General features: G+C 40.2%; 1 protein-coding gene across 1 annotated transcript; it reads left to right on the top strand.

Moving 5' to 3' along the window:
• Nucleotides 1-1193: 1193 nt before the first annotated feature.
• Nucleotides 1194-7503, top strand: LOC101475919 (uncharacterized). The gene is made up of 11 exons (XM_024798885.2): nucleotides 1194-1307; nucleotides 1396-1568; nucleotides 1684-1824; nucleotides 2183-2321; nucleotides 2768-2948; nucleotides 3237-3378; nucleotides 3795-3938; nucleotides 5090-5142; nucleotides 5225-5257; nucleotides 6245-6321; nucleotides 7298-7503. The coding sequence occupies exons 1-11, from the start codon at nucleotides 1194-1196 to the stop codon at nucleotides 7403-7405; spliced, it is 1305 nt and encodes a 434-aa protein (XP_024654653.2). The 3' UTR covers nucleotides 7406-7503.
• Nucleotides 7504-16318: the final 8815 nt, after the last annotated feature.

Genomic DNA, 16318 nt, shown 5'->3' with positions numbered 1-16318 from the left:
CACTTGTGATGAAAAGAAGTAGCATATAGCAAACACTGAGTCCATAGTATTGGGATATTCAGTACAGATTTGAGTGTGAGACTGCTTGAATTCAAGGGGTGCTCACACCAAAATGCCAAAATATCACATCATTGCAAATGGTTGCAAATGGTTACCTGTCTCTCTGTGTTAGCTCTGCGACAGACTCTCACCCTATGGTAGCTAGGATAGGCGCCAGCCCCCAGATAAACAGATAAAACATCCTCAGGAGCGTCCAGCAGATGTTGAAAGACCTCGGCCTCCTGAGGAAATACAGTCTGAATTGGCTTTCTTTATACAGACGCTGCGTGTCACTCGATGTGTCATGAGAGTGTCTCGTTCACAGAGTCTGACGAAAAGCCACAGGCTGATGTAACGGCAGATTTCTTTATTCCATATATTGATCACATATTTTAACAATTTCACTATAGCAATAGTAGAATCATGTTGTCACCAGTTGTATGCATGTAGAATGTTATCACAAGTGGGCCTCCTGTTTATTGCACCTTCACAGGGGGGCTATTGTAGAAAGTGGAACACATCCAGGCGCCACATTTAAGGGATATTTGACGGGTGCTTGTAATTTTTTCTTAATGGAGAAGCGGGATCAAGGATTAGCTGAAATGAAGATATTGTCATGGTCTCACCAGCTGATCCCGTATTGGGCAACATGTGTTTTTGTTGTTTTTGCTCTTTCTCCCTCTCTTTCTCTCTCTCTCTCTCCTCCAGGGGCAGTCTTGGGACCCAGGGCTTGTTTCTTTGTAAATATGTTTGTTGTCTGTGTGTTGTGTTTTGGGTAGTCTCCCTTCTTTTCGCCTCCCCTTGTGTGCTTTCGTTCGCTCTCCCGGATGTTTTGGACACAGCGCGACCTCTGCACTAATCCATCCAGAAAACTCACACTGACATGTATCACCAACTACTGCTGAAAATGTTAACAAAAAAATAAAATATAGAATTAAAAAAAACTTGACAAATGTAATGCAGAGCAAAGATAATGTTTGAAGTCCCAGTACGATGTGGAAAGGAATTTAATTTCTTTGTTACTGGCAAACCGGTTAGCCCTGTCTTCACTGCAAATTACTGTCAAACAGACAACCATGAAACATTTCCTCATACTACAACATGTCCCAGCCTACTATGACTTTCTTTTGTGCAGAGACGTTCTCACATTTATCATGCCGCTCTCTGCGCTGGTGTTGATGCTGCTGGTCTGCAGTGTTCAGGCTAATTTTTACAGTATAGTGGTGAACTACTATCCACGTGGCAATGTTTCAACAGGATCTTCCACTGTAAGTACACTTTCTCAAAAGACAAGTATATTTACTTTGTGAATTTTGAAGGTGTTTAAGTAAACACATCTTCACTGTAAATCTGCAGGGCATCCTGTATTACAAGTTGGGCTACAGCTCCTGCTTGTATAGTTTGCCCTACTCCATCGGTGGTCAGACACTTGTTTTAGACAAGGTCGACGAGGAGAGTATAGGAGAATGGTGCCAAACTGAAGGAGTCATCTCTCGGCTTTTTTCCAGCAACTCTATATTTTCAATTCCGTGAGTGCACACATACGCTGTACATAATTACACATGCATAAATATGTTTTTTGTTGTCTGAGGGGGAATGAACGTTAAAAAACCTCCTCTGAAAAGTCATTCATTTCTATCACAGGGTCTCTGGCATAGACTGGATCTTTGGCATCAAAAATGGCATCGTATCATTTAAAATTCAGGCTCTGGTGGAACTGAGGATCCGCTCTGACATCGGCAAAGCCAACACATCACCACAGACCACTATCATACCAGCTATCAGGTCAGCCCTGTTTGTGCCTCCATTCCTTTTTTAGTATTTATACACAGATACATGCATTCATACAATTTTATGTGTCACGTCTGGCACTTTCATTGCTTTTCACAGACTAGTTTGCTTTAAGATGGAAAGTTTCACCATAGAGAAGGAGAAAGATAGAGAATGCTACAAGTGAAAATTAATCTTTGGTCCAAGTTAATTTTTGCAGTTGTGAAACTTTAACCATAAACCCAGAACAGCATCCAGGCTGTGGGTGTACTGAGCAGCTATCAAAATGAATAAAAAATTGTGTCAGATATTTCATGGAAATGAATGCAAATAATGGAAAATGAGTTTGTTTGGTTTTTTAACTTTCTTTCAGAGTTCCGTCAAACTGTCCAAGAAATTTGAGCCTGTTGATGTTTGATCCTGATGGAGACATAGTGAAATGCAGAAATGGAGATGCATCACTCTCAGAGTGTAGTCCCTGCACACCACCGTCTGTCCTCAGCCTTTCACCAGTAAGTAACAGCTATTTTTTTTGTCACTGGAGACATGTTGGCTCCAGTGTCAGATTAACGAACTGACCTCCCAGCCCATTGTTCCTCACTGGGCTGGTTTCAGTCATTATGCAAATGTACTGTTTATAAGCTCGGAGAAACCTGCAGTCAGCTGAGACTGAAGAAGTCACTTGGATGAGTGACGAAACGCTACGTCCAGATGAACAGAATCAACTTTTGGAGATTTACTTACCTGGATGATTGAGCATGCATCAAGATGAGACATGTTGGCATAGACAACAATGCTTGTTCATCATGTCAGATCAATATATCTGGCAAAGACAAACAAAAAAAGCCTGCTTTTTGTTCATTTAGATAAGTGTAAATTATGTGAAATGTTGCTTTTTAGTAAGTAGGAAATATTTGTGCTATTTTGTCTTCATGGCCCTATTTTTATCTTCTTGCAGTCCTCTTGTACTCTGTCATTCAGCCCCACAAACAGCAGTGATGAAGGTCCGTATGCGGTACAGCTGATGATAGAGGACTTTCCCAGACAGAACATAACGTTGACTCAAACCAACGGGACACAAACAATAATAACAACCAACGACGCTATCAGCAAAATGCCAGTTCAGTTTGTCGTGAGAGGTACAAATAATTTCTCCTGGCTCCTGCTTAATGGCCCTGTTATTTTGGCCTTTTGATTTTGGCCACCATGAAGCTAACGTTTACTTTATCCTTACTGCAAGAAACCCAGAATTTGTCAAGATTTAAACAACTTATCTTTACTTTACAACTTGGCTGCTTATGAACTTGGAAAAAGCTTTCGCTTGGCTACCTGTAGATGAGAAAAACAATCCTGGTGGACCAGTTAGAGTTTCTGTTCTTAAAAAAAAGTCTTTATTATTGTCATCACTGCTTTGTGTGTTGTTTCAGTGGATCCTGCAGTGCCATCGTGCACAGAGGGACTCTTTCTACCCATGTTCCTGCCTCCAACCCCAGCCCACAGAACCCAGCTCTACACCTACGTCAATCAGACTCTGGCTATCAGCATCAAGGCACAGACACTTAACTCCACGTAAGTAGATCTCTAAATATAGAATTAAAGGCTTTATTTGTTAAATTACCAATGATTAACACATCCTGCAGCACTGACAGTTTCTAAAATTAAAATGTAGCTTTAATGCGCAAATCAAACCTGTTTTTCATTTAATCAGATCATGAATCTTATCTTCTGAGTTGTGTAACTTTAGCACTTCTACGCTGCGCTTCTACAGACAGGTTTGATAAGCCAGCAACCCAACCGGTTTTATACTGATGTTAGGATGTACTAGCACTAGGTTAAGCTAAGACAATTAAAGAGAAACAAGAATAAAAATAAACATCTTTTAAGCCAAAACTGAACCATGTCACAGGTAAATACCTTTTTCTGTTTGAAGATGGGGAACTTTTGAGAAACTAACTTTTTTCTTGTTTTTGTTTTTTTTCTTAAAGGATCTCTGAGCTGCTGTTCAGCGCGCCGCACACAGTAACTCAAAATCAAACAGGCCCAGGACAGTTCACACTGACGTGGACACCATCTGATTCAGTAGCTGAACAAAGCCACCCCATTTGTTTTGTTGTCCAGGCAGTTTTAGGGTCAGTATCCTGTTTCATAAATATGATCCTATACAAAAACTATTGAAATTTTCATTAAAAAAAGTGAAATGGAACAACTGTAATTTGCTGAATATGTTGCCCTTTTTTGTTCACTCATGATATGTGTCCAAACTGCATTCCTGTAAACCTTTTCACACTCTGACATTATAATTGTAGCATCAAAACAGTCACAAAGCAGACATAGCGAGAAACTGAAATTCACTGAAGACAGAACACATATGTTTTTTAAATACCTTTGAGGAATAACTCCATAACAGCAGACACCTGCGTAGGTGTGAAAAGATTGGTTTTGAAAGTAGAGCAGAAACAGATAAATACTGCAAAATGCAATGTTTTGTTGTTGGTTTTTTTTTTTTTTTTTACCAAGAGCTGCCTCAGCAAGTTAAAGATTAAGGAAAAAGAGAAGAGAAAGAAGAGCAACATAATGAGTCCAGATATCATATATAGTCCAGCTGCAAAACAAAGCTTTTATTAGTGACAAGAACAGGAAGATCTAAGACTGGCCAAGTCAGTTTCCACATTTAAACCTTTAAGTACTAAATAGAATATCAGTTAATTTGACAAATTATAACTCATTTAATGCTAAAAATGTCATTATTCAGTCTGTGCAAACCAGTAGGACAACAAGTCCACAGCATCATACACATATCCCCTTAATAGGGCATATACACGTTATCTTTCCTTTCATAGCTGATTCATTATTTGGTGCACACTATTTTGTTAGTGTCTCATGATCATGACTGCTAAGGGTTGAAGGGTACTGAGGACACATTTTATCTGCTGAAATCCTGCTTCACCGGAAGAGCATTTCCAACAAAGATACTAAAGTTCAATGGTTTGTAGACTTGATGTTGTGACTGCATCAAAGGATTATATTTTTGTGTTTCTTATACTTGTAAAGTTACTGATGCTAATTATAAAAGGTAATCATAAGGTACTAATTTTTCTTGTTGTTTGACTTAAAATCAAAATAAATCAAATTGTAGCAAACTAAATATCTACAAGTTAAACTCTCTAAACATTAAAAAAGATCATTTAAACAGGTTACAACACTAAAACATTGAAAATATTTTTTTTAAATTTAAAACACAATTTAATAATGGCTCTATTGTACTGATTTATTTTCACAGTGCAGCCAAGTACCACTCTGAGCTTCGATGTGTCATTGTGACCGTTAGAAAAGGTGAGCAGTGCATTAACATCCACTACTAACAACTGCACAACTGATGCAGTTCATGAGTAACCGCCGTTTTGACTTTTTACAGCATTGCCAACTCCATCACCCAATACACCAGAGTGTGAGTATAAAAGCGTGGAGTGATGTTTAACACTCAAAGTTAGTCTTATTTGATAGATTTAGTGAATAAATAGAAAATAGCAGAAGAATAAAATCTCGTACTTGTGTTAAGGATGAGTCAAACCAAAAACCCAGAACTTGTTGATAGTTTCCCTCATTCCAGTGGAATCGCTGCATAATTGCTCTTTGCATAGTTCAACTTTGGTAAACATTTGCTCACTTTCAAACCACCCACTAACTGCAGAAATTTAATTTTCAGCTTCATCCACTAGAGGGCAGAGTGACATTTAAACCACTAGCGCTAGCAAGCTTAGCTAAAAGGCTACATGCACACACCTGGTAATTATTGATATGTATGTATGTATTGATATGTAAGAGACCAATAAAATATTAGAATTTCACCTCAAGCCAAACATAAAGTTCTTGGATAGGCTAGAACATGCAGAACTCTATATCCTTTAATTATTGAGGCTGTAGACCAAAGTGTTTATTTGTACCAGGTTTAAAAATGTTAAATTTAATTCTGAAGTTTGGCTTCTGAACATGAAAGTCAATGGCCTCAAGTGCACATTGTAGTCAAGAACTTTGTTTATTACAACTACAAAGTAGACTTGATTGTGACTGCAAAGTGTTCTGCATTTCAGTGTTGAGCCCTGGAGTAAGATGACTTACTCCAGGGCTGCCAAATGAGGAAAAGTGACCTTGAGAAAACTCTTACAAAATTTATCTTAATTTCTCAGTACTCTTAATGGGAAAAACACTGTGAAATGATAAACAAAGTGACAGAAAATAAATAAAAACAAATATTGTAGAAAACTAATTGTATTAGTTTTACAAAACTATGTTTGAAAATACAAAAATGACCCATCTCTAATGACATGAACATAAAGTTGTAAAGGAAATGTTATGATTAGATAACTCAAACAAATCAAGTCAGAAAAACATTCTTGTTGGTTTAGAGACATTCTAACATTCTTTGTGTTTCTAGATGTTGCAGCGCTGAAAATGAAGTTTTCCTCGTCGATGGATTTATCTAAAATCAATACCAATGTCTTCCTAAATCAGGTCAGACTTATATCCAGTCAGAAACCAAATAAGCGTACCAGTGAACTACACCCCTGCAGTTGTAGACATTACGATAGAAACAGCTTCTGTGAGTGATTACAGAAAAAAAAGTTCAGATCACAGTGTGTGTCTGAACTTTTGTCTACGTTTGTTTTGTTTTGTTTGCCTTCACTTGCTGTTTTTTGGCATTCAGGCAGCACAAACACTTTGAGTTGAAATATCAAATTCAGTATTTTTAAATTTGTTAAAATTTCTGTAGAGAGGAGCAGGACTGTGAACTGTAATAATTACATAATTACCATCAGAATTACCTGTGGAATTATTGCATGGCTAAACTGAGCCATGTCCTAACTGACTTCCTGCAGCACAAATGTTTAGGAAATGTGGTGTATTCATGTATACAGTGACTAACAATTGTATTAGACCACCAGTCATAAAACCAAGAAAACAAAATGTGTTTAAAATTAATATTGCTATTCATTAAGCAAATAACAATCGGGATTGACATTTTTCAATTCCAACTTCTCTGAGAAATCTGAAATTAATCAAGCATGAAAATCAACAATGAAAACTAATTGGTCTCCTCATGAATGCAAGTAATTAATTGAAATGTAGGATCTTAATCCCAAAAATTAAATGTCTTTGCTTTGTTCTTCAGCTTTATATATGCGTATGTATCTAGGACTGATAACTGTTCTTAGATAAAACAGTTAGCAGAACTATAAAGTAGCATCTAAATGTGAAAGAATCAGAGGGAGAATCTAGCTTTACATCTTTTAGACTTTCACCTGTTTATGCTCAAGAATTAAGAAAACCTGAATTGTTCACTCAAGATATACATTACAAAATATACATTTTCTCAGTGTAAAATAGTAAAACTGTTTTGTAGATGAATTGTTTCTCAATCCACTTTCCAAAGAAAAACCACACCTGAGAGTGTGGTGATGTTTTCTCACTGTTCCTTCTTCCTCCTCAGATTAAACAGAAACTGCAGTCATACGGACTGCCTGATGACATCAGTCTGCGCCTCATAAGCAGTGTGCCACAGATTGGTGTAACTGTGTCCTCTAATTCTACAACATGAACCTGAAGTCCTGCGTCTGCATGCTCTTTCTTCACTGTGTATTTACTAGTTCAAGACTTTTATGTGGAAAGATAATAAAAAATATTACTTATAACAGATATTTTTGCACTAAACAGGTCTGTCATATAACATTCTTTATAATATTAAATTTTTAAAGGGATCTTTCAAGGTTGAAATTTATGTTTACTATTGATTAATCCTTCTTTGTTCTTTCTTCCAATATCCTTGTCTGGTGGGCTGTGTTCTGTATGCAAGTGGTCGTGGAGGATTTTTTTAATCATATTTTTTACATGAGTGTAAGGTTTGTAAACTGGTTTTGGGTGAATCAGTTTCTTATACAGTCGTGTTTATTTGTTTGGCTTTAGAAAGCTGTTCTTCGAAGTCATAGCAGCCAGTGGCTGGAATGAAAAAACAAACAAAAAAACAATCTCAGTCACATTTCTGACTTCAAATTATTTTTCCTACAAATTAAATCAAAAGTTTTCTTGTTTTCTAAAACATAGACTTAACATCTGACTTAGGATCACTGATGACTTAGACCTCACAGAGTTAAGAAAAACAGTTTTTGCATCCATTTCTTTTTTAGCAAAAATTCTATTTTTCTTTTACCAGGTGAAAAAACATCAGAAAAGAGGAACTACAAACACCAACAGGACTGGAAATATGCTTAACTTTCTGCAGAGAAGTGTCTATGTTTGTGTTTATCGATTTCAGAAACTTTATTAAGCCCAGAAGCAACAAGTTCGGTCAATTAACATCATTTTGCTTTAACCTCCTACCTGGCGTCCACATATGTGGACATGACATTTTGGGTTATTTGGACCAAAATACTCAATTTTGCTCAACAAGGGCCTGATATCCACTTACTAGGACATCATATTGCTACTGTTCTATCAAAATTTTAAACGAATATCGTTATATGTGGCTCCCATTTTTCAACTTCATTTTAAAAATCCTGCTGCAATGCAAATTAGCCACACCGTAAGTTGTAAGGATATCTGGTAGACCAAGCAGTCTGCCTAGACTGCAAGACTAGGTTGATGAGCCTGTGCACTGGCAGAATTCATACATAATTTTCAGAAAAATCAAAGGATTGATTTTAAGTGTGCATGCTCTACCAAAAATAGTGCTTTGTTGTGTATCTGACGGACGAAAGCTAAACTAGTTCCACACTGAAGTTGCAGCATTTTTACAAACCAATTTTGGTTCATCTGTTTCATTCAACGATCCACTTTCACCCTTCTCATTCTCTGTCGGCGGCACTTTTTTTTCCGCCATGTGCGTATGAAAACAAAGGCATTGCACATGCGCGTTTTATCCATATTCTATCGCGATATTTCATTTTCTTATTGTTGACGGCATTATATTGGTATTACCGTGAACGGTATGATATGGCCCAGCCCTACTGGCTACGGATACCAACTACAGAACGACGAAGTTGTCAGCCACCTCCTGTACATGGATGACATCAAGCTGTATGCCAAGAGTGATCGAGACATCAATTCACTGATCCACACAACCAGGATATACAGCAATGACATCGGAATGTTGTTTGGACTGAAGAAATGTAGTCGAATGATAACAAAGAGAGGGAAGGTAGTCAGAACTGAGGGGATTGAACTACCAGAAGGCAACATTGCAGACATAGAGGACAGCTACAAGTACCTGGGGATTCCAAATGCAAATGGGAACCATCAAGAGGCCGCTAGGAAAGCTGCAAACACCAAGTCAGGGCTCTAGAGTGCGACCATTTGGTCGCAAATGTGACCAAATTTTTCAGTGGTGCGACTAAAAAAAATATTTGGTCGCAGCAGTGCAACCAACTGCTCGGGTAACAAAAAAAAAAAAAAAAAATCTCTGCAACTCTCCGTGTGGTCAGCAACAGACACACATTATGCCCCTATCGTGGACTAAACCAATCAGAGATAGTCAGGGGCGGGGCCTCTCTGATTGGCCGTGGTCCAGTTGAAAGTGCAGGTGGTTGTGGGAGGTGAGTAGCTTGAATAAAGCGATATCAATTCATTAAATCCTGAATCGACTTTTAAATATAACTGTGTTTTGCCAGAAACGCCAGATTCTCAGATTAAAGCTCACAAAAGCATTTCAACAACAACCAAACAGCAAATGAGAGCAGGCACACGGACTCCACACAAAGACGTAAACACAGACCGACGCATCAGAATCAGCTTTGTCTTTGTTGGCTTTCTCACCCGATGGCCTGTAGACGGACACGCTGTCGGAGCTTAGTGATCCTGATGCGTTGGGTCCACGCTGTGTTTACGTTTTTTTGCGCTGATTCTGAGCTGCAGGTTTTGTCTCTCCAACCAAAATTCACCAAGCCAGCAGCAAAAGAAGCAGCAAACTGCGCTTCACATTTGATCAATGTCGTCATGAATTCCCTCTGACTTTTGCTGTTTGCTTCCACCACAATAAAAATCACACTTCATGCACAGCTCTCTATCTCTCTCTGTATTTCAAGAACAGGTTCCCATCTCAAATCTCTGTTTTCTGTATTATTCATTCGCTTATTACCCACCAGTCTACCGTTGTTTACAGCGCTGTGGCTGCTGTCTTTTTCTTTTCTTTTTCTTTTTTTCACTTAAATGACCTCGGACAAGAAAGCCTATTTTTTTCTGCTGTTCAATACTGAAGAAATTTTAACTTTTTAAAATTATGCAAAATTGCAGAATATTTTTAAGGTTATCTGCTATAAAAAGCCAGGCCAGAAAAATCTCCTTCATGTTTTTCTTTGTTTTATTCTCAGTTACTTTGACACAAAAGCATCTGCTGTGATGTTCACAATTCTGAAAAAGTCAGTACTGATAAATGATCAGAATTATAATATTTCTGACTGTCTGAGGCTAAATTGAATCGAATCGAAATCAAATGGATTATAGAAATCAGTGATGATACGCAGCCCTAGTGAGCAGCCTAGGCCCAACAGAAGTGGATGTAGCTGTGGGTAATAAGAAAAGATGAAAAGAAGTGTTGATAACTTTTTGTTAAGTTAAGGCCTGATCCTTCTGAAATTCATAGGCAGTGCTCTGACACGGTGCCATCAATCTTTGAATGTTGAAAAAGCACAGTGTGTCCAGAAAACACATTATATGCTGCAATAAATGCACTGCCCAAGTGTCCCCTCTCGCCACTGACTTTCAGCAGCATGCAACAGCAAACAAGTCGTCAGAGGAGGCCAAGATGATGATTAAGTTTGACATTTTCTACAATATTGACAAAGCACTTTAAGCACAAGATTGTTAGTTAATAATTTAGAAATGAATATTGTCTGTATGGACTGCAATCCCCCCCCCCAAAAAAAGTGCACGTGTAAAACTGCGTTGTTAAGTGATGCGGTTGAAAAATTTGAGTGCGCCTAACTTTTGTGTGAGTTAGGTGCACCAGTGCGCCCATGGCAAAAAGTTACTCTAGAGCCCTGCAAGTACCTGCAGAGGGTCAGGCAAGTCCTGAGGAGTCAGCTGAACGGTAAGAACAAGATCCGGGCCATCAACACGGGGTGCCTGTGATCAGGTACCCTGCTGGGGTAATAGGCTGGCCAAAGGAGGAGATAGAAGCCACTGACATCAAGACAAGAAAGCTCCTTACCATGCATGGAGGGTTTCACCCCAAGTCCAGCATCCTGAGGCTGTACACTAAGCGGAAGAAAGAAGGCCGGGGACTGGTGAGTGTCAGCACCACAGTCCTGGATGAGACAACGAACATCCACGAATACATCAGGAAGATGGCCCCAAATGACAGCGTGCTCAGTGAATACCTCAGGCAGCAGAAACCCAAGAAAGAGGAGGAAAAGGACGACCCATCATGGAAGGACAGGCCCCTGCATGGTATGTACCACCGGCAGATAGAGGAGGTGGCTGATATCCAGAAATCCTACCAGTGGCTGGACAAAGCTGGATTGAAAGACAGCACAGAGGCACTAATCATGGCAGCACAAGAACAAGCTCTGAGCACAAGATCCATAGAGGCTGGGCTCTATCACACCAGGCAAGACCCCAGGTGCAGGCTGTGTAAAGATGCCCCAGAGACAATCCAGCACATAACAGCAGGGTGCAAGATGCTAGCAGGCAAGGCGTACATGGAACGCCATAACCAAGTGGCCGGCATAGTGTACAGGAACATCTGTGCCGAGTATAACCTGGAAGTCCCGAGGTCAAAATGGGAGACGCCCACAAGGATGGTGGAGAATGACTGAGCTAAGATCCTGTGGGACTTCCAGATACAGACGGACAAAATGGTGGTGGCTAACCAACCGGACATAGTGGTGGTAGACAAACAGAAGAAGACGGCCGTAGTGATCGATGTAGCGGTTCTGAATGACAGCAATATCAGGAAGAAGGAACACGAGAAGCTGGAGAAATACCAAGGGCTCAGAGAAGAGCTCGAGAAAATGTGGAGAGTTAAGGTAACAGTGGTCCCCATGGTAATCGGAGCACTAGGTGCGGTGACTTCCAGGCTAGGCGAGTGGCTCCAGCAGATCCCGGGAACAACATCGGAGATCTCTGTCCAGAAGAGCGCAGTCCTGGGAACAGCTAAGATACTGCGCAGGACCCTCAAGCTCCCAGGCCTCTGGTAGAGGACCCGAGCTTGAAGGATTGACCGCCCACAGATGCAAGCAGGGAATTTATAAGTATGTATATATATGTGTATAATATGCTGTGTGTCATAATGTTTATGTTGAGATCTACTTTTTAATAAAAAAAATATAACAAGCAAAAATGAACTGTAGATGTTTATTCAGATTTCATAATCACAAACACTGATTTGCCACCTCTGTTATACTCTGTTCCATCCTGTTATGTTTCATTCCACCCTGTTTGGAAAAACTTAATTGAGCAGAATCAGAAATCTTCTGAAACTTGTTGTGCCATGTTGAGAACTCAGGAACATTAAAATGCACAAATATGTATATGTTTTTAAGACTGCAAGTATTTTCGATGCCGTCAGAAAAAAAAACCGTGTTAAAAACAAGTTGTTTTTTGCATAACACAGACCTATAGTATTTGTAATTAAATTACCTGTTTCGGTTTCAAGTATAAAACATCATATTAACAAAAGGGACATACTCTGCCAAGAAAAAGTCACAATTGATCAATATTGACATGTTTAACTATTTCTGGTCTATATGTAAATGCCCCTAACAGGATGGAACACATTCAGAGGCGATGTTTAAGAAAACTACCTGTAATTACTATTTTATCGATCCCTGAGCTTGATCATAATGGATTTCATATAGTTAAACATGTCAGCATTGACAATTATTATAAAAAACATAAATCTTTATTTTTTAAAAGTTATGAAGGTAAAATGTTGCCGCAAAAAGAGAATCACCCGACCGTTTCTGGTTAAACAACAGGGCATACCCACAAGGGTTTACTAACATTTAGGTGATCAGATGAAGAGGAAGTCGATTTTCTCAGTGGTGTTATGAAACACCCACATAAGACTGGTCTGACAAGACAACAACACTTACAAGCTGTCAGCTGTCAGTTGTATAATGATCAAAGCAAAAAAAGAGAGATAACGATCTCCTGGGAATGAAAACCACTTGAGAATAATGTCTGCTGCCAGGTAGTTTCCAGTCATAGTGGTGCTCTTGTTGCTTTAGCATTTTGTCACCACGGGTTTATTTGTAGGTGTGTAGTTTGAAACAATTTGAATGTTATCCTATAAAAAGCAGAAACACTTAAGAAAAAATCATTATAAAGACTCAAAAATCATTAAGAGAATTTAAAAAATGTTAACTAGTTTAAAAAAGTGATGATTGCTACTTGGCAGTAATCTTTGGGTTTCTGCTACTCTGCCACTGTGAGAGGCTCACTCCAACCCAGAGGACCCTGGGTGCGCACTGTCTCTCCAACTCTGCCTGGTGCTGCTCCTGTTTCACCGGTGGGCCCGCTTCTCGGCCCGCGCTTCCTTCAGTCGTCTGGTTCGCTCCTCGCCATGCCAGCGGTGGCGTTCTCCTCAGGTGAGCGACTCTCTTCCACCTCCGACCCGCGCCTGATGCCTGCTCCTCTCCTGCGTGACTCTCCAAGTACGTCGCTGGTTGCTCATGTTCCGGGTCCTGGGTCATCGGCTCCTTTCTCCGCCCACTCAGCCGCACATCAACCCCGATGACAGCTACTGATCTCACCTTATCTATGGCTTTGATCAACATTCGATCCCTCTCCAATAAGACGTTTCTGCTCAAGGATGTTTTCTCTTCTCCTGAACTGGATTTTATGTTCCTGACTGAGACCTGGCTACATGCTGGTGAGACTGTGGCTTTCTCTGAGCTTCTTCCTCCAGGCTGTTGTTTTTTCAACTCTCCCAGGTCTTCTGGTAAAGCCTTGCCTGTGTTTTTAAATGAGTTTATGACTGTCATCAGATTTCATCTTTCTCCTTTTCCAGCTTTGAACTGCAGTTTTTTAAACTGAACTCATCTACTCCATTACTGTGTGCAGTAGTGTACCGTCCTCCCAAATTCAACAAGGATTTTATCAGTGAGTTTGGGGAATTCTTATCAGGACTTTCAGTAAATTTTGATCATTTTCTTATTGTTGGCGATCTGAATATCCATGTGTGTTGTCCATCTAAACCTCTGGTTAGAGACTTTGTATCACTGCTGGACTCTTTTAACCTGACTCAGTGTGTGTCTGGCTCCACACATGAGAAAGGTCACACACTGGACCTCGTCATGTCTCACGGCCTGAGTATCCATGTCTCTGAAATCTGTGAGAGTGCGTGTATCTCTGATCACCTTCCTGTTCTGTTTTCTGCCACTGCACAATGTTCTGTTGTTGCAGTTAAAGCTCCTTCACGCCGCCACCGGATCATCAATACCCATGTACCATCTCAGTTCTCTGCTGCTTTCAACAACTCTGAGCTCTGCACGGTGGACTGGATTGACTCCCTGTGTGCAGAAGATTTAACTGCTCTTTTTAACTCAACATGCACTTCTATTCTGGACTCCATCGCTCCCCTAAAATCACTCCGTTCCAAAGCTCACACTGAACCCTGGATTACAGACTCTGTTCGTGCTCTCACGCGCTCCTGCAGGTGTGCTGAGAGAAAGTGGAAAAAGGACAAGCTGCAAATCTCCTTCAATATCCTGAGAGACTCTCTTTTAACTTATCAGAAAGCTGCTAAAGAGGCTAAGTCCTCCTACATATCTAACCTGGTCAGCAGTAATGTCCATAAACCTCAGACTCTGTTTCATGTATTACACTCCATTGTTGATCCTCATACGTCCACTTGCCTCACACCTTCTGCCACCATCTGCAATGACTTTTTATATTTCTTTGTTAATAAGATTTCCTCCCTGCAGTCTGTCATTCCACCTCCACCTTTCAATCCCTGTGTTTCTCCCTCGTGCCAATCTACCTTTAACCAGTTTGAGCTAATCTCTCTTTCTCAGCTGCATGAAACAGTCTGCAAGGTCAAGTCTACCAACTGTTCCACTGACGCTATCCCCTCTCGTCTTCTGAAGCAGGTCCTGGACTCAGTTGGACCTGTCCTTCTGGTCCTGATCAATGCCTTTCTCAGCTCTGGTTGTTTCCCAACACTTTTTAAGCATGCTGTTGTTCAACCTCTCCTCAAAAAGCCTGGACCCATCTATACTCTCTAACTATACAGGGAGTGCAGAATTATTAGGCAAGTTGAATTTTTGAGGAATAATTTTATTATTGAACAACAACCATGTTCTCAGTGAACCCAAAAAACTCATTAACATCAAAGCTGAATGTTTTTGGAAGTAGTTTTTAGTTTTAGCTATTTTAGGGGGATATCTGTGTGTGCAGGTGACTATTACTGTGCATAATTATTAGGCAACTTAACAAAAAACAAATATATACCCATTTCAATTATTTATTTTTACCAGTGAAACCAATATAACATCTCCACATTCACAAATATACATTTCTGACATTCAAAAACAAAACAAAAACAAATCAACCAATATAGCCACCTTTCTTTGCAAGGACACTCAAAAGCCTGCCATCCATGGATTCTGTCAGTGTTTTGATCTGTTCACCATCAACATTGCATGCAGCAGCAACCACAGCCTCCCAGACACTGTTCAGAGAGGTGTACTGTTTTCCCTCCTTGTAAATCTCACATTTGATGATGGACCACAGGTTCTCAATGGGGTTCAGATCAGGTGAACAAGGAGGCCATGTCATTAGTTTTTCTTCTTTTATACCCTTTCTTGCCAGCCACGCTGTGGAGTACTTGGACGCGTGTGATGGAGCATTGTCCTGCATGAAAATCATGTTTTTCTTGAAGGATGCAGACTTCTTCCTGTACCACTGCTTGAAGAAGGTGTCTTCCAGAAACTGGCAGTAGGACTGGGAGTTGAGCTTGACTCCATCCTCAACCCGAAAAGGCCCCACAAGCTCATCTTTGATGATACCAGCCCAAACCAGTACTCCACCTCCACCTTGCTGGCGTCTGAGTCGGACTGGAGCTCTCTGCCCTTTACCAATCCAGCCACGGGCCCATCCATCTGGCCCATCGAGACTCACTCTCATTTCATCAGTCCATAAAACCTTAGAAAAATCAGTCTTGAGATATTTCTTGGCCCAGTCTTGACGTTTCAGCTTGTGTCTTGTTCAGTGGTGGTCGTCTTTCAGCCTTTCTTACCTTGGCCATGTCTCTGAGTATTGCACACCTTGTGCTTTTGGGCACTCCAGTGATGTTGCAGCTCTGAAATATGGCCAAACTGGTGGCAAGTGGCATCTTGGCAGCTGCACGCTTGACTTTTCTCAGTTCATGGGCAGTTATTTGGCGCCTTGGTTTTTCCACACGCTTCTTGCGACCCTGTTGACTATTTTGAATGAAACGCTTGATTGTTCGATGATCACGCTTCAGAAGCGTTGCAATTTTGAGACTGCTGCATCCCTCTGCAAGATATCTCACTAT

This window comes from Maylandia zebra, linkage group LG3 (assembly GCF_041146795.1).
Source record: "Maylandia zebra isolate NMK-2024a linkage group LG3, Mzebra_GT3a, whole genome shotgun sequence".
Classification (NCBI taxonomy): domain Eukaryota; kingdom Metazoa; phylum Chordata; class Actinopteri; order Cichliformes; family Cichlidae; genus Maylandia; species Maylandia zebra.
This window is presented reverse-complemented; position numbering and strand designations above follow the sequence as displayed.